The sequence below is a fragment of the Physcomitrium patens genome, chromosome 9 (genome assembly GCF_059467195.1).
Source record: "Physcomitrium patens ecotype Gransden chromosome 9, ASM5946719v1, whole genome shotgun sequence".
NCBI lineage: Eukaryota > Viridiplantae > Streptophyta > Bryopsida > Funariales > Funariaceae > Physcomitrium > Physcomitrium patens.
Genome location: NC_143418.1, coordinates 17,342,958 through 17,366,133, shown reverse-complemented (window position 1 = coordinate 17,366,133; position 23,176 = coordinate 17,342,958). Strand labels below are relative to the sequence as shown.

The 23,176-nt window shown below is 32.8% G+C and overlaps 2 protein-coding genes across 4 annotated transcripts; both read left to right on the top strand.

The window, feature by feature from the left end:
* Window positions 1-17,265: 17,265 nt before the first annotated feature.
* LOC141045773 (uncharacterized) lies at window positions 17,266-18,015 on the top strand. 2 transcript variants are annotated; one of them, XM_073536256.2, is made up of 2 exons: window positions 17,266-17,721; window positions 17,884-18,015. In XM_073536256.2, exon 1 carries the CDS (start codon window positions 17,315-17,317, stop codon window positions 17,618-17,620), a length of 306 nt encoding a protein of 101 aa, XP_073392357.1. In that variant the 5' UTR covers window positions 17,266-17,314; the 3' UTR covers window positions 17,621-17,721; window positions 17,884-18,015. The 2 variants fall into 2 exon arrangements, with proteins under 2 accessions (XP_073392357.1, XP_073392356.1); XM_073536255.2 differs by having other exon boundaries at window positions 17,829-17,968.
* A 24-nt stretch (window positions 18,016-18,039) lies between these two features.
* Window positions 18,040-22,563, top strand: LOC112286760 (serine/threonine-protein kinase D6PK). Of its 2 annotated transcripts, none has more exons than XM_090253322.1 (5): window positions 18,040-18,177; window positions 19,092-19,793; window positions 19,944-20,133; window positions 20,302-20,522; window positions 21,088-22,563. In XM_090253322.1, the coding sequence occupies exons 2-5, from the start codon at window positions 19,501-19,503 to the stop codon at window positions 21,998-22,000; spliced, it is 1,617 nt and encodes a 538-aa protein (XP_090109448.1). In that variant the 5' UTR covers window positions 18,040-18,177; window positions 19,092-19,500; the 3' UTR covers window positions 22,001-22,563. The 2 variants fall into 2 exon arrangements, with proteins under 2 accessions (XP_090109448.1, XP_024384769.1); XM_024529001.3 differs by lacking the exon at window positions 18,040-18,177 and adding an exon at window positions 18,315-18,455.
* The last annotated feature ends 613 nt before the right edge of the window (window positions 22,564-23,176 follow it).

Below are 23,176 nucleotides of genomic sequence, written 5' to 3'. Positions count from 1 at the left end.
AATCCTTTTGTTACAAAATAATAAACATTTCCAAGTATTGCATAATGTGCACACCATAGATGTAAATTTATTCATTTACGTTAATGTTGTATGTAAATAAACAACCGCATCTATCAAACTTTCATTAAATAATAAATGGAATCCAGCCATAAATATGGATGGTGGAATACTTCATCCAACGACTCGTTTATCATTCATCCAAAAGCCTCCCTTCCTTCTCCCATCCGTTATCCCGCCTACTTTCCTACCTATCAAACTAGCTACCTGCCTTCCTACCTATGTACCGCCCAGCTACCATGTATATGTTGGTGCCTAGCTGCCTATGAATCCAGGTCACCATATCTGATTGCTGAGCTGGAGTGGTATTGCTGACTCACCCCTGCCCTTACTCAACGCGGAATCATTCATCCTCCCTTCATCCATCCATCCATCAAATTATCTCCTGGTCTTGCTTGGTTGCTCTATTTTGCATCAAATTTCAGTGCTGTTTAAATTATCTTTGACAATTGTGTAATATTTTTTACATTGTGTCATGATAGATACTGCAAATAGGGGGTTTTTGTTTTTAAATAGGAGGAGGATATGGTATCTTGTATAATGGTTACAATAAATACAACATTTTTTAAAATTATCACTTGCATTAGAATGTAATAAATGGATTTTTAATAAAATAAAATAAAATGAGATATTTTAATCGAGAAAAAAATCATTTTTTTATTAAATATATCATCAAATGATTATTGTGTTACTATTAAAAAAATTATTAGTTTTTTTCCTACACATATCTTCTACAACTGGCCAAATAATACAAAGAAGAAATAGATGCATTACTACCAATGCATTTTAAAATTTCAATAATACATTTTTTTTCCCTTCTGTATCTATTTAATCCATGTTAATAAAGTTTATACAAAAAAATCTTGTTAGCTAAATATAGTGATATTTTTTCTTTTATTATTTATTATTTTCAATTTGATTAAGTCATTGCAACACTACAATATTGATACATATTTTTGTGATTACAAGAATTTTATACTTTAGAATTGTGTTATTATTTACCAAATTAAAGATATTTCAATAGAATCCGTCTTTTTAATTAGTCTAATTGATATTTGCATTAAATGAAATCCAATTGTAATATGCAAAGTCATTGTCATACTTGTTTATTATAATAGAATGTGTCTAATTACTTATGTCCAAATGATATTGAATATGATTAAATTTAATAAAAATTTTAATATGTTGGTGAAGCTATAATATTTTAAAATTTCAATAAAAAACCACTAATTACAAATATTTTACATCTCATAAACTAATGAATATGAAATATCATAAATTTCTTAAAATTATATATGTATACATGTCTTTGTATATGTATATATATATATATCAATGTATATCAAATCTTTTATCAAAGTAAGTTTATATATTTTGACATTGTATTGTCATAGACATAACAATATTAGTAAAGATAAGAGTAATTATATAGAATTAAGTAAAATTATGTATATTTGATAATATATTGTGGAGAAGCTTTCTAGATGAAGATTTAGCTTTTTAAATATTTATAGGTGATTAGTAGGTTAAAAATTTGGCTAATAAGTTAGCCATGTGTTGCAAATATTCGCAACTTATTATACAAGTTGGCGATGTGCTGTAGATATTGACTTGTTATTCAAGTTGGATATGTGGCACATATGTTAGAAACTTGTGTTGCAAGTTAGACACTTCTTTTGTAAATTAGACATGTGTTAAATGATTCATAGAACATTGCCATATAGCTCTTAAGTTAGATAATATATGTTGATGTAAGAATGAGGTCTTCTTTATTCTTGTCAACCATGTTATATTATATGTTGTCTTATTTGAGAATGCATCAAGAACTTGGTTGTAGAAGATAAATGTGTAACTTGCAACTAATAAAAAACATGATAACCTGATTAGAATAAAAAGCTCATAATTTGCTTGGATGTCAATTGTCTTCTTTTTTAATTTTAATATTAATCTACTTAGAAAAATGGCTCCTTATTTCAATATTAATTTGTCTTTAAAATTTGTGAAAATATTGCAAACTAATTTTACTACTATTTCACAAAAAATAATTTGAAATCAATAAGCAAATTGCTCAAAATTGTAGAAGCCTTCAATAATCCTTAAAATCTAAATTTTGAGTCTTTAACCTAATTAAATTTTAATTAACTTTAATTTGACAACTCAATTAACTTTATATCAATAAAAACATTTAAAATAAGTAGATTCATATTTCTAATTTTAAAAATAAAATTCTATAATATTGCTAAAGTAATGCTAAAATATTCATATTTTTTTTAATTATTTAATTTTATAAAATCTAAAATCTCATAATGTAATCTTGATTTTGTAAAGTTCTTAAAAATTTAATATTTTTTTAGAGATTTTTTATAACTCATGTCTTTGAGAGTTTGACAAAAATTTTAATTTTTAATTTTTGTTTTTTTAGAAATAAATGAATTATCTCACTTCTTATTGTATTTTAAAGATTGCAAACTATCATCTTTTAATAAATATTTTTATTTTTCTTGTAATAATTCTTTCTTTAAAAAGAGTAGGTTATCTTTTTTTGTAGAAGTTTTGATTTAATATTATAGATTGTGGATTACCTTCATTTAATTTGACTTGTAGATTTATTAAAGTTGTCTATTATAAATATAAAAGAAAAATAAATTATGGATGATGTACTTGCTAGTAGTGAAAATAAATTTGCAGCTATTATAAATCTTCATAAGCTTATTAATACTCTTAGAACCTAAGTTTTATGGATTACTACTATCAACAATAAAATTAATATTTCTATATTTATACAAAAAATCAACAATAAAGTCTGATGTCTACAATAAGAAATTATACAACCAAGAAAAGTAAGAAAATAAATTTTATAAGTGAATCAAAAAGTCTTGCTACTATAATTTTGAAGCAAATAAAGTTTAATATGCTAGAGAAGTTTATTGGAATAAGGTCAAAATTTTAAAAATTTATACAAATAATTTAGCTCTATTTAAGATTGCATCATTTTCACTATTTTAATAAAATTACTTAAATTAGATTTATAAGTATATTTCTATTTGGAAGGATTATCTCTTAATTTTTATCTTTAATTGAAAAGAATTTTTGACACTTATTTGATTTAAATTTATCCTAAGAAATTTTTATAATTATATTTGGAAAAATTAATTAAAAACAAATACTAAAAACAAAATTTATATGTTTACAACAAGGATTACAATTAGCTACAAGATATGTTGCCAAATTTAAAAATCTTGCTTGCAATGTTGATTGAAATGATAAAAGACTTACCAACCAATTTTGATATGGATTAAAAGATAATATAATTTTTTTTATATTAATAATGTTAAAAGCTAATTCATTGAAATAATTCATTATTACAAAATATTAATACAACAAATTAATGAAATATATTTTAACTTCTAACCAAACAAGAAAAGATTCAATATTATTAATAAAGATTTTGCTTATATTATAGAGAACCTAAATATATTGCTCAATATTCTTTAAAGAAATAATGCTATTACAAAAAAAACAAAAAAAAATAAAAAAATAGTTATCAATAAAGAAAATATGTTTAAAATCAAATTTGTCCAATTACAATAGAAATTGTGAAAATGGAATCTTATACAATATTTAGTGTAGTTCTTATTTTTTTATTAATTTTTTTAATTTTTTTTATAATAGATGTTTGCTTAAGACTTAAAATCTCAAAGCATTTACATTGTTAGATTCAAGAATCTTAATTTAAAAAAAAATAAAGACTTTGTTTAAATACATATTATGTCGTTGTTAAAAAAATTATATCCATGCATATAGAAGTCATAGATGATAGTCTTTTTTCCTCTATACATGTTATTTTTAAAACTATTCTTTAAAATGTAGCAATAAATGGTAATAATAGCTAAGTAATATTTAATATTATTAAATTTTTTTCTAAATTATTCATTTTAGGTTCATATTGGTAAGAGAAAAGTAACTTTAAGATAAATTGGATTTTTTATAATTTCAAATTTTTCCATAGCATAACTAAGATATTTTTTTAATTAAATCGAAAGTTATATGTCTAATACAACTAAATTCTTTTTTGTAGATGCAAAAACTTTTATTTATATTGCAAAAGAAATATTTTATTTATTTATTTATTTATATTTATATTACATCTATTTTTTGTAATAAAATGATTTCTAGCAGCATTTAAAGATAGTACATGGATTATCAAATTATTATTGAAAAAAAAACTTATTATTAGAGATATAAGTAGATTATCAATGATTTAATAGGATTAACATCAAGAATAAGTATCTTATATATTTAATATTAAGACTTTTTTAATCAATAAAATCAAGCAAAGATTTATACAAAAATAGAGCTACAAAGAGCATACTATCTTATACATATTAAAAAAAGATATGAATGTAAGATAATATTTTAAATGAGTTATAGGTATTTTAAATATTATATCATGTCTTTTGGATTTTCAAATATACCAACTATATTTCAGCATCTAATAAATGATTTTTTTTGAGAGTTTCTAGATGATTTTGTTGTTTGTTATCTAGACAATATTTCAATTTACTCTAAGAAGGCAAAATAGTATGAACTTCATATTTGGTGTGTATTACAAAAACTTAGAAATGTAAGACTATGCACCAAGATAGAAAAGTGTGTATTTTATTCTATTCAAGTTGACTTCTTAGGATATATCATTTCAAATAATGGTTTTATGATATATCCTAAAAAAATTCAAACTATCATAGATTTTAAGATTCCAATAAAATAAGAGATGCCTAATATTTTGTGAGATTTGTTAATTATTATTGGATTTTAACAAGGTTTTCTTACAAATATACTTATAATTATATAGATAATATAGATAGACAAAATTAAGTAAAAATAAATTAATTTGATAATGTTTTATAGAAAAGCTTCATATAAGCTTTATATATGCATTTTCACTTGTATACATGTTTATAGGTGATTAATAGATTAAAAATTTGACCAACAAATTAGCCTCGTATCACATATATTGATAGCTTCTGGCTAAGAATATGGCGCATATATAGGAAACTTGTCTTATAAGTTAAAAACATGTGTCTTGCAAATTTGATATGTGTTGAAGATCCAATAAAACATTGTTACATAATTCTTATGTAAATAGTATATATAGAAGCAAGTATAAAGCCTTCTTCACTCTTGCCAACTTCTTTCTTGCTTCTACTCTATTTTCAAGGATCAATCATTGTTATTGTCTTTTGGCAATAACCATTCTAGTTTCTTTTGAATATACATACTCTTTTATTTCTATTTTGTCGTCTTTCTTTGAAAAAAGTCTCACTTATTTATTTACCTTCATTAAGTTCTTATCATTGATAAATTCTTTCTCAAGTTATAGCTTTATTTATATATTTGATTTGTAAAGACAAACTTAAGTAGAATAAAGAAGCTTAAGCTTTATTTAAATCTTTAAAGACAATTTTTACTATAATCCATTTTTATATTATATTTATTTTTTTCAAAACACTTTTTTTTAAAAAAAATAGACATTATTTTTTATGTAATATTATTTCAAATAGAAATAAATAAAAAAATTTACCTTAGAATTTTTTATTTTAAAAAAAATTAATATCTGGGAGTAATTAAAAAATCCATAATAAATAAATTCTTGCAATTTTATACTTATTTCAAATATATTGCCATTATTTAGAAGGTGCTTCAAATTTAGTGATTATTTATATTAATTACAAAAATTAGAAGTATTTTAGATTACTATGTACTTTAAATTGTTATCAAGTCCATTAAAATATGTATTTATTAAGTTTTTTATTCAATATAATTTATTAAGATTTTTTTAATATATATATATATATATATATATATATTTAAAATCTTGTACTAGAACAAAATATGTAATTATTCATTAATATATATATATATATATATATATATTTTGAAGTTGGAATAATTTCATCTTTAAGTAATAAAATTAATATTGATTATTAATTCAATATTTCTTGATTAAGTTCAATCAAGTATGTCTACAAATGTTTTTGTGCATGATATTAAAAATAATTTTGTTAAATCTTATCTCACTTTTAAGTTTAAATTTTAGAATATATATATTTTTTCAAATGATGCTGATATTTTTTTTTAAAAAAAAAACACAAGTACGTACTCTTGAATTTCAACACAATTTTTTAACTAGAATTAAATATAGAATGCAATTAAAGACTTTTTACAATGATGTAATGTACATATATTATAACGACTATGATCATTTATTTCTATGGATTTAAATACAGATCTTTTAATTTTAAGCTCTTATGATTCTATATTTTTGAATCTAGATTTCTTTATTAAGATTACATATTTTGTACCATGTACAAAAACTATCACAAGTGAAGACACATCAGTTCTACATTTTGTTTCTGCAACATCTATTACTATTGTATACTACAAAAAGATGTTATATTAGATAGAGAGATCCAATTTGTATCTAAATATTAGAGAATTGTTTTCAAAATATAGAAGGTAGATAAAAAAATTAATATGAACCTTATATCTTTAAACTAATGAATAAAAAAAATTGATGGATCATCAAATTAGAACAAAATTTAAATGAATCATCAACTACCATTAAGATAATTCAATAAATCTTTTGTTATTGATAAAGTTTATTCATAATAAAATAATACATTCTTATATTTAATAATTAATTTTTTATATTAATTATGTTTATCAACTATAATTTGATAATTTTGACTTCTTAAAAGTTAATAATTCTATTACAAATTTTTTACAAATCATTTATTAAAGCTACACATGATAATAAATTCACAATTAAATGAAGATGAAGAATAATAAAAGATCAATACACATGACTATTATAAAAAACAATCTCTATTCCATTTTGGAAACAATATAGAACACTATTGATGGTTGAGAGAAATAAATAAATATCTTAAAAAAAAAAAAAATCAAAGTATGTAGAAAATACAATTTGTTGCATTTTAGACTTCTTCAACATATAGTTATCATTTCTTATGGAACTTGTCCGTGGTTGTCGTTTTACTTATTCTATAATTTCTTTCAAAATAAACATGTATAGGAGAATTCAAACACAGGGAAAGACTAAGTGCATGAGTTTTGCTTGTTAGGATCACACAATTAACTGTTTTTCGAACCACTAAAATACTAAGAAATACTACGATGCTTTCTCCCAATAACAATACTCCTTCATCAACTAATAACAATAGTGTGCAACCTTGCACTCTCAAAAGACTGCTCAAAATACATAATTTCCATCCAACATCAGAAATAATAGACTTCACTCAAACCAATCTGAATTCACAAAATTTCTGTAATCACAAACCTCTTTTGTCCAAAACATACACAGCTCTCAATAAACAACAATCATAATCTTCTAATAACTCCTCATATAATTCAATCACTCAGTGCTCCAATTACATAATCAATAACTCATAAATCAATCTTTGATTTATTCCACAGACTCACTTCTTGGTATTCAGAAACTATCCATTACTTTTCAATAACAAAGAAAAAAAACAAAGAAATAAAGAAGTAGCACCAAGCTTACCTCGGCTCATGACTATCACAGTCTGGTACTCCAACAAACTTCTACAATTCTTATATAATTACTCCTGATTTCTAGATTCTAACCGTAATCTTGTAACTAACCACTTTTAATAACTAAATCAATCATCCATCCTCCTGAATTGACTATTCTGTGGACTATTAGTCTATTTTACCAATATCTTACAAAAATAAACTAATATCTATTCTACATAGCCCCACTTCTATCTGTGCAGCATCCTCGCAATTGAATACACAAAAAACACAAGAAAATAGCACTCCAACCAACCCAAAATAATACCACAAAATGACTTTAATTGGTGCTCCACTCCTATTCTTTTACTACTTGGTAATAATGACAACATGTTATCCATACTGCATGTTTCTCTCCAAAAACAATGAAAACTCGTCTCGGTTTTTATGTATTAAATAACCGTAATTGATTTCCATTAATGCAGGTATTGAATCGATGGCCCATAAAATCCTCCAATTGAACAGATCCATTGGAAAAACCTTCAATCACCCAATATGGTCCATGCTAGCGAACTTGAAATTTACCCAAAAAATGCTTAAACCGACTATCATACAGTAATACCAAATCATTGGGCATAAAAATCTTCGGACGCAGTTTACTATTATAGTAACTCTTCCTCCATTTTTGAGTTGCTTCTATGTTGAAAAGAACTGTAGCCCATATTTCATCCAATTCCTCCAATTTTGCCAATCGAGAGTATAACGACTCGTTGTCGCTGAGACGTTCATCCAAGGTAATCCATAAACTTTGAACCTCCAATTCAATAAGAAAAATTACTTCTTATTCATAAACTAGTTGGAATGGAGTAGTATTGGTAGTTACTTTATATGCGGTACAATACGCCTACAAAGTCGAAAAGAATTTGATCTTCCAATTGGTACCTGCCCCCGAAATTGTCTTACTCAAGACCTTGTACAAAATTCCATTGATCTTTTCTATTTGCCCATTTGCACGAGGATGATATGGAGTAGTTTTTTGATCCTTAATCTCATATGTGTTCGTCAAGGCAGCTATGGTAGCATTTATGAAATGGGTGCCGCAATCACTAACCAATTCTTTCGAACACCCAAATCGAGTTATAATATTCTCGTAAAGAAAAATAGCCACCGTACTAGCATTATCATGGCGAGTAGCAATAGCCTCTGTCCATTTTGTTATATAGTCCATGGCGACTAAAATATACCGCTTCTGGCCAAGTTTTGATGTTGGTGCGATGGAACCGACAAAATCAATACTCCATTTTTCAAACAGTGCATTTGCCAAGATTGGTACTAATGGCATGGCTGAAGTGCCCGTGGATCGATCAATTCGTTGACATGGATCACAACGACAAACAAATTGGTGTGTATCAGAAAATATAGTGGGCCACTAATATCTTGCCATTAAAGCCTTGTGAGCACCCATTGCATACGGCATCCAATATACTATCTGTGAAAGGTAATGGGAAGTAATCTTTCTTGGTGGCTGCATTAAGTTTTCAAAAATCCTGACAAATTCGGATTTTTGTGTTCTTTTTCGGCACCATCACGATCGAAAAAATCCACTCACTATTTGGTACCGAGTAAATAAAATCAACCACAAGAAGCTTGTCCAATTCCTCCTTCACCATGAGGAAATATTTAGGATTAAAGCGATGGTGCCTCTGCCGTACTAGTTTAGCATTCTCATCTAAAATGATATGATGCTCACAAACTTCAACGAAGATATCTTTTAGATCATCATAAGTCCAAGAAAAAGCTGATTTATGATGCAAAAAAAAATTATGTCCAACAGGTCAACTCCTGTTCTTTAATACCTTCATAGATCTTAATTGTCCGAGGCTCTGCTGTGGTCGCCAAATTGATAGTTTGACATAAAGGTGTAGCGGCGATATTCTGTTTCAACTTCCGTGCGGGTTTCAAATCAGTCGGTAAGTCCAACATGTGCAAAGTACTGAATCTTGCGTCCAGGGCACTCACATGGTGCACATCATACTTGATCATCTAATCAATACTAACTTTAGTAGAGATTTTTGAATCCAACGAGTATATCAAGTACTCCCTCGGACCGCCATATTGGTATACCACTCCAAGGTGTTGGGGTGCTTCCATAGATGCCTCCGTAATTGGTGCTACTGCATCATCATCAAAGCTAAGCTCATCGTCCGATGTCAATTCAGATGCTGGCAATTGAGACTCCCGGTGATAGTATACTAGATACATTTGTAATACCATTTTGTCTCCACCCTTGCCTATTATCAAAGTATCCATATCTCAATCGTTCTTGGCCTTCGTTTGATAAAGTCAAGATCATCTCAATAAAATTGGATACGCTAAAGTCAAACGTTGTAACCAAAAGTCGATGTTGTCGATTTTATACGTAATACCGGTAATTATAGTTTGAACACTCCGTAAAATACCCATTGGTTTAACTCGGCTATGATCTGCCATCTTTAATACCAATGTTGTGGATACTAAGTGTGCCAAATCTAAAGCATCCATTGTATCAGTATTTATTAAATTGACGCTGGAATTACCATCCACTTAAACACCCGAGGTCATAACACCGTCAATCGAAACATCGATGGTTGATGCACTTGGATCATGGTTCAAACTGACCTCACAAACATCTTTATTGCGTTGCCTATGCTATGTTAACGATGAATTCAATGTAGAACAACACTCTGATGCGACCGCTAGAAGTCACTTCATAGAAATTGAAGGTCAAATAGTATCCAAATCCTTCAAAATATCATAGGATTCCATATTTAAGGTAATTTCTAATGCCTTCTTTCTTTTCATTGGATTGAGTTTAACTTCGAGATGTAAGATATTCTTCTGTCCTAGACTTGGAATTGGAATAGTAGCCAGAGCTTCTTTGGAATTCGTGCCCCCAAGAGGATCTTTCAATGGATAGGGCATTTTCCAAAACTGCATAGAGAACGGAACAGCTTGAAACAGAACCAAAGCCTTCATAAGCGAGACCTCATTGGGTTGCCCAACCGAGTCAAGTCTCATACTAGGTAGGAGGTCCATAACAAGACTTTGATTGGATGTCCCCGTAATTGGATCAAATTGGTCCTTCGCATCAAGCTCACCCAAATGTTGAATTGGTCCTTTCTCCTTTTACTGACTCCTGGTAAGAATGGCTTGGACACATTCCACCCGATTTATTGGAGAATCTTGAAGATCTTGATTTATGTCCTCCATTTTTCCTTGGTTTTGGATCTGTGGATCTCGATTATTGAAATTGAACGGAGTATTACATTGCTGATAAGTATGCCTCGATTGCTTGCAATTCCCACACACTGGCACATAATCATCATTGGCTCTGGGATTGGAACATTCACTAGCATAATGACTAATTTGTCTGCAATGAAAACAACGAAGTGGTCTTCTTGCACCCCCAACAGGCATAGTGAGTGTCACCACTAGTATATACCTACTAGACTTGTTCCATGTAGGATTAGAAAATGATCCTAGTTGTCCCGTTGGTACGGAGGGTACTTGGTTTGATGACGCCAATGGAGCATATTGCGGATACCTCTGCTGCTCCTTACCGTAGGTCTGGGGGTTTGATGCAGACCTCTGATTAAAATTGGAACTTTGAAAGTTATTGAATGCTTGATTTTGTCGATTAGATCAATTTCCATTCCATTTATACGTATTTCTCATTTGAAATTGATTGACGTCCCATTGAGTCGATAGGATCATGGTCTGATTACTGAATTATTTTTGCCTTTGCCAATTCTAACAATTAGCTGTTAAGTGCTTTCCTCTACAAAATATACATTGACCCATCATTTGTAAAGGTGAAGGGCATTTTGTTACCAAATGACCATGGCCCTTACAATTACTGCACCATATATTGGTTCTAGTATTTGTAGGCTTATGCTTCTTCTCTTTATCCTTGGCCATATTAATGGCCATTTCTTCCATTTTCTTTGTCAAGTTCAATAACAAGATTTCATTAGAATCTTTTGGGGCTGGTATTAATGGTAACTCTATCGTAGTTAACGCTTATTGTTGATACGAGAAATATGGAGCATACGCTATTGTCACATTTGATGGTATAGCTTGCAATGGGGTGACATTAACTTGCCCCTGAATATTGGGACTAGAATTGGCCACTGTTTTTAACATCCATAGATAACTACCCACTGATCAGTTCCAAGTCGGATTTTGATAGCTGCCTTGAATTAGAATCGTCGTGGTACCCAAAGTTAAGAATTAATCATAATGGCATTCCTCCCAAACCTTGGCTCTATTAAGAGATGCAATTACCATATTTTGTTGAGCTTCTTTTACAAACATTTTTAGTTCGGGTAGATGCAATCTGTTGATTAATATGGACAATACAAAAGCCTCAGGCATTTGATGATTTAGCCACTTGCAGAGTATATCTGCCACATGACCATAGTATGATTCCACTGCTTCTCCTAGATCCATTTTGCTAATCATTAATCTTTCTCGAAGTCGATCTTCAAAACCAATTGAGCAAAAATGGATTAAAAATGCATTCTTTAATGCTTCCCAATTGAAAAATTGACCCACTGGTTGACGATTGTACCATTCAAACGCCGTGTCCTTTAAGGTTGCTAGCAACCATTGTAACCAAATATCTTCAGTTCTTCGATTATTGGCTACACCTGCTGTAAGAAACTAAGACAAATATTGATCGGGATCCGCACCTAGAAAATCCCTAAAAGTAGGTAATGGAGCCACACTCATTGTGCAATCGCTCACGTCACCCATTTGTATTGCTATTGGAACCACTGGACCACCCATCGCCATTGAAGAGAACAATGTTCTACTTAATCTTTTGTCAAAACAACTGGCGTCTTCTCCAATTGATTGTTCTGAATTTTCAAGTTTCGTCAATTTGTTATTATTGTCCCTTACTAAGTTAGTCAATTGAATTGGGGGTGAAAACGATAGATTTTGAAATACACTGAATTGGTCCTTATTGATTCGTAATTTATGCCATTCTATTGAACCAGTTTTGTCGAAATTGAAAACTTCTGTTATTGGAAACATATCCAATGGAGTACCTAATTCTTATGTGATTCTCCCACTCGCAGTTAATGGCCTCAAGAAAAACATTGGTCTATTGACCAAATTTTCTGCGAGGGTTCATGGCAATTTCTCTAATGGTACATACTTTTGAAATATTTGATGTCGATTAGCTTTTGGATAGACTCGGATATGCCGACAGGCATCCAACCATGGTTTAATCCAACTTTGTCAATGATTCCTTTTTAACTTCCGTTCTTGCTTGTTACGCAACAAATTTCTTGCTTGTTATACAACAAATTTCTTGCTTGCGATCTCTCTATTCTTTATTTCAATTGTTGTATTCTCTTTACTGTTAAGTTCTCATTCTTAATAACCATACTCTTTCATTATATTCTATTGAATTTGCTTCCTATCTCCCATCTAATTAAACCGCTAGTTAATTCCTAACACTCAATGCTATTATCTATCCTCGGTAGCAGTACCAAAATGTGGTTGTCGTTTTACTTATTCTACAATTTCTTTCAAAATAAACATGTATAGGAGAATGCAAAGACAGGGAAAGACTAAGTGCATGAGTTTTGCTTGTTAGAATCACACAATTAACTGTTTTTCGAACCACTAAAACACTAAGAAATACTACAATGCTTTCTCTCAATAACAATACTCATTCATCAACTAATAACAACAGTGTGCAACCTTGCACTCTCAAAAGACCGTTCAAAACACATAATTTCCATCCAACACCAGAAATAATAGACTACATTCAAACCAATCTGAATTCACAGAATTTCTGTAATCACAAACCTCTTTTGTCCAAAACATACACAACTCTCAATAAACAACAATCATAATCTTCTAATAACTCCTCATATAATTCAATCACTGAGTGCTCCAATTACATAATCAATAACTCATAAATCAATCTTTGATTTATTCCACAGACTCACTTCTCGGTATTCAGAAACTATCCATTACTTTTCAATAACAAAGAAAAAAAAACAAAGAAATAAAGAAGTAGCACCAAGCTTACCTCGGCTCATGACTATCACAGTCTGGTACTCCAACAAACTTCTACAATTCTTATATAATTACTCCTGATTTCTAGATTCTAACCGTAATCCTGTAAGTAACCGCTTTTTATAACTAAATCAATCATCTGTCCTCCTGAACTGACTATTGTGTGGGCTATTAGTCTATTTTACCAATATCTTACGAAAACAAACTAATATCTATTCTACATTTTCTTTAGAAGAAAGAATAATATTATGGACATATTGGCACTTATAAAGATAAGAAGAATTACATAGAAGTAAGTAGACATAAGTACATTTCATAACATGTTGTAGGGAAGCCTTTTATAAGCTTTGTAGATGTAATTTAATTTCTTTAGTGCTTATAGATGATTAGTAGGTTGAAAACTTTGGCTATATGCCGCACATGTTAACCACTTACTTTTCAAGTTCGCCATGTTATTAAAATATTAGAAACTTGCATTGCAAGTTAGAAAATTATTTTATAAATTGGACACTTGTTGGATGACCCATAACGTATTGCCATATAGCTCTTTAGTTAGATAGTATGTATTGAGGTAAGAGTAAGGTTTTCTCTATTTTTAATAATATATTTTTTATATTCATGTTTTAGTTCAAGAATCTATAGTCATTTTTAATTTGGCAACAATCATTTTAGTTTCTATCTTATATCTTTCTTTAATTTGTGTAATTTCTTTCTTTAAGTAGTATAAGATTGAATTTTTTTTAGAATTTTATTAAATTTATGTTTTCTAAAAATCTATTTCAATATAAATACTATCTTTTTATTTATTAAAATCAAAATTTAGTTACTTAAAATTAAAATAAAAAAATTATATATTTAATTTTTAAAAAATATCTTCAAGAATTAAATAAATCAAAATATAATTATTATTATTCCATTCTATAAAATGAATGAAAATAAATAAATAAATCAAATAGTAATTAATTTTTCATGTTTGATAGTTATATTTATATATTAGATTTAAAAAATCATATATTATAGCTAAACATAAGCACATTTATAAATAAGCATATGCTTATATTTATATAAGAAATTTTACACGTCATTAATAAATATAGAATTATATACATATTTATATATAATTTTTAAATTTTTTAATTCTAATTTTAATATTCAATATTTAATATTTAATTTATTTTTTATATTGATTAATTGAAATAAAATATTCTACAATATATATTTAGGACAAAACATGATGGTAGATATATTAAAAAATAACTACAATATATCTATATATATTTTGTTTTATTGTAATAATTACCATAAATTTTATTTTTTTATATTATCATATTTAAAAATTCATCGAAAAAATATTTTAAAATATTAAAAATAACCTTTATATATATATATATATATATATATAGACATACATACATGTTTAAATGTATAGACTACAATATTATTTTATATAAATTCAAAATACAAAAATTATTTTAAATTTGTTTTTAATTTTTTTATTTCAAAATTTTAATTTTCTTATATATGCTTTTTGATGTTATGATATTCAATTAAATTATAAAATATAATTTATTATTTTTATTTTATTTTTTATTAAAAAATAATAAATTAATAAATTAAGTCTTATAAAATTAATCAGTTTTTAGTTTTTTGTTTATGTTATTTATATTTTTTTATTCAACTTCATAAAAAAGAATTTAATACATGCATATATTTTAAAATCCAATAAATTTTTTATATTAAAAAATTAATAATTAAACTTCATATCTTATTGTAGATTTATTTTATATTATATAATTTTAAATTTAATTTCATTTATATATTAATATATTTATATGTATACAAAGAAAAATGATAAAGCAGCCTAAATTTTATTAAATTATTAAAATTTTACTAAATTAACCCACATACCCCATTCCTTGCTATTCCCATGTTCCCAACCATCGTCCCTATTCTCAATGTTCCCAGCCTCTTGTTGCCATCTTTAGTGAGAGCTGAGAATGGAAAATGGTTGGAAATAGAGATGGAGGCTCCAAGGGTGTAATGATGCTTAAGATAGAATGGGTTTCTTTAAGAAAAAAAATTGATAGTTTTATCATTCCTCCTAAATTTATAGTAATTTCATCAAGTTTTTTTTGATGATGCTATATTTTTATCTATTTAATAATAAGTGATTAAATTTGTATTTTATCCATCTAAAATTGGATTAAAATTTTCTATAAATTTCAATTTTTTGTATGTCTTTATAGTATTGAATCATATGTTTATATTCACTACGAATGTATAGTGTGTGTGGTACACATTTAGGGTTCAATTTTTTTTGTTAAAATGCTATTTATATCCACTAATCTATTGATTGGGAGGCTTCTGAATTTTTTCTTTAGAACATACAAAGTGTGACATACATACATATATAATATGTTAATCCAAATTTTATTTAAACATTAAATATTGAATGCTTATAAATTAAATTATTTATTCAATATCACAAACTGAGATGCCACATTAGTGTTGAGAATAAATAATTTCAATACAATTGTTATCATTAGATTTATTTGTTTGTATTAAGAAAAAACCATCTGATATACCAGAAAATAATATTTTTAATTATATTGATTTTATTGTACAAAAATGTAAATGTGAATATTATACAAGGGGAGATATTAGCTAATAGGACCCTTCCACAAGGTTTGCAGTTACAAATATTGGATTATTATTATTATTATTATTATATTTGAATGACTGAACCTGAAAAATATATTCTGTTTGACCCTTGAGTGGTTTACAAACAAATATTACACTTTACAACAGTTATCAGTTAGTTTTGTATTTGCACACAACACAAATGTGCAAAGTGTATAAATTTCAGAATGTTAGTTGAATACATTTACTGTTTTTGTACTCATTTTTGGAACTTTAATGCAAGTTTGTAATATCAAGATCTGTTTTAAGCACCTCTTTCTAAATAATATTACAACACATTGAACATGCATGTAACAAAAACTTATATGTATGTAACTTGTTTTGTGAATTATATGTAAATTAAAAGAACAAAATCAAAATGTCATTAATTATTGTCACATGTAGCAACAACATATATCATTTGAAAATAAATTCACCACATCTACTTTCAATTTCTACATCTTTTTAGATATATATATATATATATATATATGTGTGTGTGTGTGTGTGTATATATATATATATATATATATATTTAAAATGATTAATGGAAACCCGTCCCATTGGATATTGCAATATCTGGCACAACTATCCATCCATTCCCGTGTTCATCCATGTTCAGAAAACGAGAAGGCTTCTTTATGTCTCTATTTTATATAATACAAGTGGAAACCCATGCAATGCATTGGGGCACGAGAAAACTGTAAATGCTTTTGGGAAGAGTCTCTTCCAAACTATGTGACCTTGGAAAGCCCCGCATTCCTGTGCTCTTGTGTTCCTGTCTTCACTGCCAATGAGAAGACTTCTTTGTCTTAAACCAAAGTTGTTTTATTTCATAGATAATAAATATAAATACACACAGATATACATATATTTATACGGTTACATATTCATGTATCTGTAATGTAGTGCAGTCATCAAAAATTGAGGGAGAGAGCATAAAGGCTGAACAGGAATGACGGCTGTGGTCGCGGTCATGGGGCAGATGAGGCTCGTGAGCGGCCGCGGCGCCTTCGCCGTGGGTTATGACAAACACGAAGAAGAGCAGGCAGCCACGGTCACGGGGCACCAGCGGAGCAGGCTCGTGATCCGCCGCGCCCCTTTCGCCGTGGATTGCGAGCTACACAAAGCGAGCCCTGACGGAGCAGGCAGTGATGAAGGTGCAATGCAGGCGGGGAGGAAGATGATTGCCACGGATGGAAGCATGGATGGATTGATGGCTTGCAGCAGCAGCAACAACATAGCAAGCAAGCAAGAGTAGAAGAAATGAAGTGCCTGCGTGCGCCATTGCACATGCGTCGCTACCGTGCCTCACATCCCCCAATATTCTGTTGTGGGTGCAATTTTTAAGGCTCAGAATGGGTGAGTTGTTGACTAGTTTTTTCTTTTTCTTTTTCTTTCGCTGGACGTGAGTTTAATTCGCAGGCACGAAGAGGATTTACTACTTCACACGCGTTACTTGGTGTCAGCCATTGTGAAAAGGAATCCGGACAATGGAGTCTGAAGTTGATTATCCGACCGCAGTAAATGACGAGTGAGGGCCAGGCCGAGAAGAGCGTGAAGGTGGTTGGCTCCGTCATCGAAGGAGGCGCGGCGCTCACTGCCGGATGCGCTTCGCCCGCGTCCCTGTCCGCCCCATACCCCTGCTTTCCGTCGCTCGAATTTCTGCTGCCGCTGTTGCCTCTATTCCTGGCCCCTTCTCTGCAATTTTGCCAGTCTGGTCCATCTCTCCCCCACTTCACTCGCCCTCGCAACCGACTCCGGCGGTCATTGTCATTTCCCTGCGTTGCTGGATGGCTTCCGACGCATATGCTGTGGGTATGCCATGTGCCAGCACTTATTGTTGTTGGTATTGCTGTTGGTGTTGTTGTCGCAATGCGGTCTCTTGATTACGCGGATTGCATGTATACAGTCAAGTGCATTGGGCATTAGATCTGTGTAGGTGTCCGGACAATTCCGTATCGAGGAGGCATTGTTCGTGTGATCTTGGACTTCTCTTCTTCGAGCTCCTTTGCAACGTCGTGAAGTGATCGCTCATGATTCTTGCGTTCTCCCTTCCTCGATCGTTGCGAGTTAGGCTTCAGTGTCGCCTGCAGGTGGGTCTCCGAAACCAGCAGGACGTTGAACCCTTTAAGCGGAAACCCGCAAGCTGTTGAAGTTTAATGATGGCCTTTCTGAGGTTTTTGCGAAGTCGCACTCTCGTGATTGTCACTCGAATTGCTCAAAGGGTTTTTTGGGGGTTTTAGCTCATTGTCGTTGAAGTGAGTCATGCATGCAAAGCACTGTTTAAACCCGAGTGATTACAATGTGGGAGAGTAGGCCAGTTTTTTGGCATCCACGGGAGATAGCTTGACCGATTGAGCCGATTGTTAACTTTTTCATTTCGTTTCCAATTTATCTCCACGCATTATTTATATTTTTTTCCGCACAAACATTCTCACTTGTGAATTCTCGAATGGGGGTTCAATGCCAGCATTGACAGTTGAGACATTGTTCGAAATCATAGTAAGCAGTTTAAATCTACTTGCAACTTGGGCCATACCCAGTAGCAAGTGTTACCGAGAGCTTGACACTTGAGTGCTCGATAAGACGGGCGGTACCATTGGCAAGGTCCGCCTTGTGTGAATAAAAAGAAAATGTGCTCATGGTTGCAACCTAGGTTCTGAATGCAAGATCTATCAGCTGGAATACAGGAAAGTGGATTCATCTCTCACCCGTGTGCCCGGTTGCAGGATCGTTTTACTGACTAGAGTTTGAAGCATCATCGCTTGGGCATCCATTTGGACCTCGCGTGAGCAGTGAAGATTCAGATTATCTTCGTTTATACTCTAAAATGAACGGATTGACCAGTTGAAGCTGCTGGAGTGGCGTGGTTTTCAGAGGTAATTAGCCTTAATGGTTCTCTTCACGTTTCGAGTGGATGCGTCGGATCGACAGCCTTACTGATGCACGATGTGGAGGTCTGAGAGGCAAAAACGGGCAGACTCCGAGCTCAGTAGTTGTAGTGGCAATTGGAAGTGCGTGCAAATCATGGAAACTCATCGGACGACAACATAAAATCCGTGGACTATAATTTATCAACAGGTAGCAGTATCCAACAGGTACAGAAACCTAGAAGTCGGAGCCAGAAGACCTGCATCCATGAAGTTCATCTCGTTCAAAAACGACGCGGTTACTCCCCAAGACACTCCCAAGGTTGGGAGCTCAAGGATGGGGTCTTTTCGGATCGGATCCTTCAGATTAGGGTCCTTCCGGGAGGTGTCGTCGAAAGATTCCAAGAACCGCAAGTGTGGATCTACCAAAACGTCTACAGGTCATAACTCTGATGACGAATCTTACGAAAGCTGCAACACGAGGTTTATATCTACTGTGGAGCCTGGCGAAGAGGTCGGCACGAAGCACAGCGGACCAGTTCTTGGTCACGTCCTCTTGAGGTAAATTCGCTCAGTTCATCTACCATTTTTTAAACAAAATTGAATATGAAGTTTGGTGTCTAAAAGTTGTGGTTTTTGAATACGGTTAAAGTTGTCCTTCGCGAGTTGTTGGTGTATTCATTTTGCGAGATGTCTGTTGCGATGGGTCAGAAAACCAAGTAGCAACAACAAACCACACAAGTCGAATGATATGAACTGGGAGGCCATACAGGCCCTCAGGGCTAGGGATGGATCAGTGGGTCTTAGCCATTTTAAGCTGCTCCGAAGACTGGGTTGCGGAGATATTGGCAGCGTGTATTTGTGCGAACTGCGGGGCTCAGATTGCTACTTTGCAATGAAGGTCAATTTTGGGCATCTCTGTATAGATTTTTTTCCTTCATTGTTTTGTATGTCATCAAGAGAATATAAAGTTTCGTGGATTATTTTGCATTTACAAATGGAGTTGTATCTGTGCGAAATGTGCATAAATTAATTATTGCTGATAGAAAGCTACTTGTACGTAAACCAGGTGATGGACAAAGCCGCTCTCGCAACCCGGAAGAAGCTTTCTCGGGCTCAAACAGAGAAGGAGATTCTTGCGTCGCTTGACCATCCTTTTCTGCCAACACTGTATGCCCACTTCGATACGGCTCAATTCTCATGCTTAGTTATGGAGTACTGCTCTGGAGGAGACTTGCATTCCCTTCGTCAGAAACAGGCAGGAAAATGCTTTCCCGACATGGCTGCCAAGTAAGTTTGCTTCAAACTACTTTTGTACATGGAATTCTTATTTCCTGAAGCCTTGGCAGGTGTTTAAGCTCAAGTATCCTCTCGTCTGAAACCCTCTAAATACTCGTTGGACATTAAACTCATTCAGACTTCACTTGCATTGACGTCAGTCAGTCAAGTTTATAAAGCCTCGTGCCACTATTGCCCTGGATTTTCATCGGTAATATTACACATAAATCAAAGAGTATCTCAAGCTTATCTGGAACCCAATAGGCAAGAGGCCTACCTGTGTGCGCGGGTTTGTTTTTGGGCGAGTTCCATGTTTAGATAAACTTTACACAATTTGTCATCTTCGGTACACACGGCCTGCTATCCTCGGACCTTTACATTTAAGAGTTTAGGATTCGTCCTCTAATGCTACACATTCTACTGTAGAAGTTTCAGCAGAATCTGTCATTAAGAAATGTGTGCAGTAAATCGGTGTCATAATCGAAGTCAGTAGTCGATGAAGTGTGAGAGCTGCCACAATTTATCTAAAATCCATAGTGTAATGATGTTTTCGGTGGTGCGATTGTGTCGGTTGCAGATTTTATGCAGCCGAGATCCTCCTGGCACTGGAGTATCTGCACATGATGGGCGTGGTATACCGCGATCTTAAACCTGAGAATGTTCTTGTGCGAGAAGATGGTCACATCATGCTCTCTGATTTCGACCTATCGCTCCGTTGTGCTGTTAATCCCAGCCTGATCATGGCCCAACCCATCCTTGCGGCACTGCCATCCCGGAACGAACGAAGGGCCACATCTGAGATCTGGATGTCGGAGCCTCAACAAGTCGCTCTGCAGTCGTGTGTCCCTATAATCTCTAGCCAGTACCGGTTCCGCAAACCAATGGCGCTTCGGTCGAAGCGATCTGGCCGGTCCGAAAACGAAAAGGGTGCTGTGTCGCCTCCTTCCATGCCGGAGCTTGTGGTCGAACCCACCGAGGTCCGCTCCATGTCGTTTGTTGGAACTCACGAGTATCTGGCTCCAGAAATAATTTCCGGTGATGGCCATGGCAGCTCTGTCGACTGGTGGACATTCGGCATCTTTCTCTACGAACTACTGTATGCCAAGACACCGTTCAAGGGAGCTGACAATGAGCTCACTCTCACGAACGTCGTGTCGCACCCCTTAATCTTTCCTCCCAATACCGACACAGTGACCGTCTCCGACAGCGCGAAGGACCTGATCAGGGGCCTGTTAATGAAGGACCCCATGAAGCGTATCGGCTCCATTCGCGGCGCTGGCGAGATCAAGGCCCATCCTTTCTTTGAGGGCGTGAACTGGGCATTGATTCGTTGTGCATGTCCTCCGGAGGTCCCCAAGCCTTACAGGCTCGAGCTGGCTGCCGCCGCCGGAGTGCCAACTTTAGGACAAGCTTTGGCGGACGAGAAAAAGAAGGCTACGGGAGGTCGCCACGATGGTGATAACGGCGTCCCCGAGTTTGAGTGCTTCTAATTTTTTCTGCTGGCTTCTGATCGAATCAGTTTAACCGCAAAAGGCGTGCCGCTTATTTTTGAACGCTTTGTTGTCGCGGTTTTTCTACATCCTTGATCGTTTATTGTAAGCATAAGAATCGGGATACAACCGCAAAATACACGAATAGGTGTCTTTCAAGAGGCAAAGCGATGGCGACGATATTTAGTCAAATACTAGGATGTGTCCATTTGTTTGCATGTACTGTCACGACGCATGAGCAGCGTTGATGGCGGAAGGATGGTTAACTGTGAAGGCAAGAGAGGGTGAATGCCATGCCCTGTTGACGATTCATCGCAGCCTACCTCATCACCGAAACAGTGAAGCGATTTAGAAACCAGCAGGTGGCGCACGATTCAGACAACCCTCCTCCTTGCTGTGCAGTTTTAGAGACCCATGGCAGTAGGCTGCAATTTTATTTTTGTACAGTGGTAGTTTGCAGACAGAGTGTGTAGCCACAATAACTGTGTCGGGCTTTGCATCTCATGATCTATTATTCCATTGTAAGTAGGCATACGAAATCAATATCGATTTCTTTCTGGTCATCGTGTTGTTCATTTGCTTGTAAACTCATTATCTCGGACTTGCTCCAGTGTATGTTTTGTATCATCGAAACATTACTCTGTGCATGAAACACATCTGAGGTGGATGGTGTTAGTAGACGTTTTACTTAGATTTGTGATACCGTAATGTCTGGAATGTTTCGTGGAGGTTGTTGGGGGCAGTGCAGCATAGCTCGGTTAACTTTCAAATGTCACAGCTCTTGTATTCCCGCATACTGAATGGCCACCCGAATACACATTTCATTTGTCAACTTCTAGTGCCTGAATCTCTTCACTTTTTCGGTGTGCGAGTAGGCGCCGCAAGGCGTGTACATTTCATGACACTGAAAATTCGATGCACATCTTGCCTCTGATGCTCGAGTACTCAGACTCCTGCAGTTGGGTGCGCTCCACACCAGTTTACTCGTGGAACGATCTCAATTCTCTCCTTCACATCCTCTGTTCTCGTAGCAGCCATAGAAATGGATGCGGTAAATAGAAGTAGCTGACGATGGCTCTCTCTCTCTCTCTCTCTCTCTCTCGCCGCTCTCGCTCTCTGTTGCTCTGAAGATAGTGTGAAATTAAGCGACAGACCTCCCTTTCAAGACATGATTAG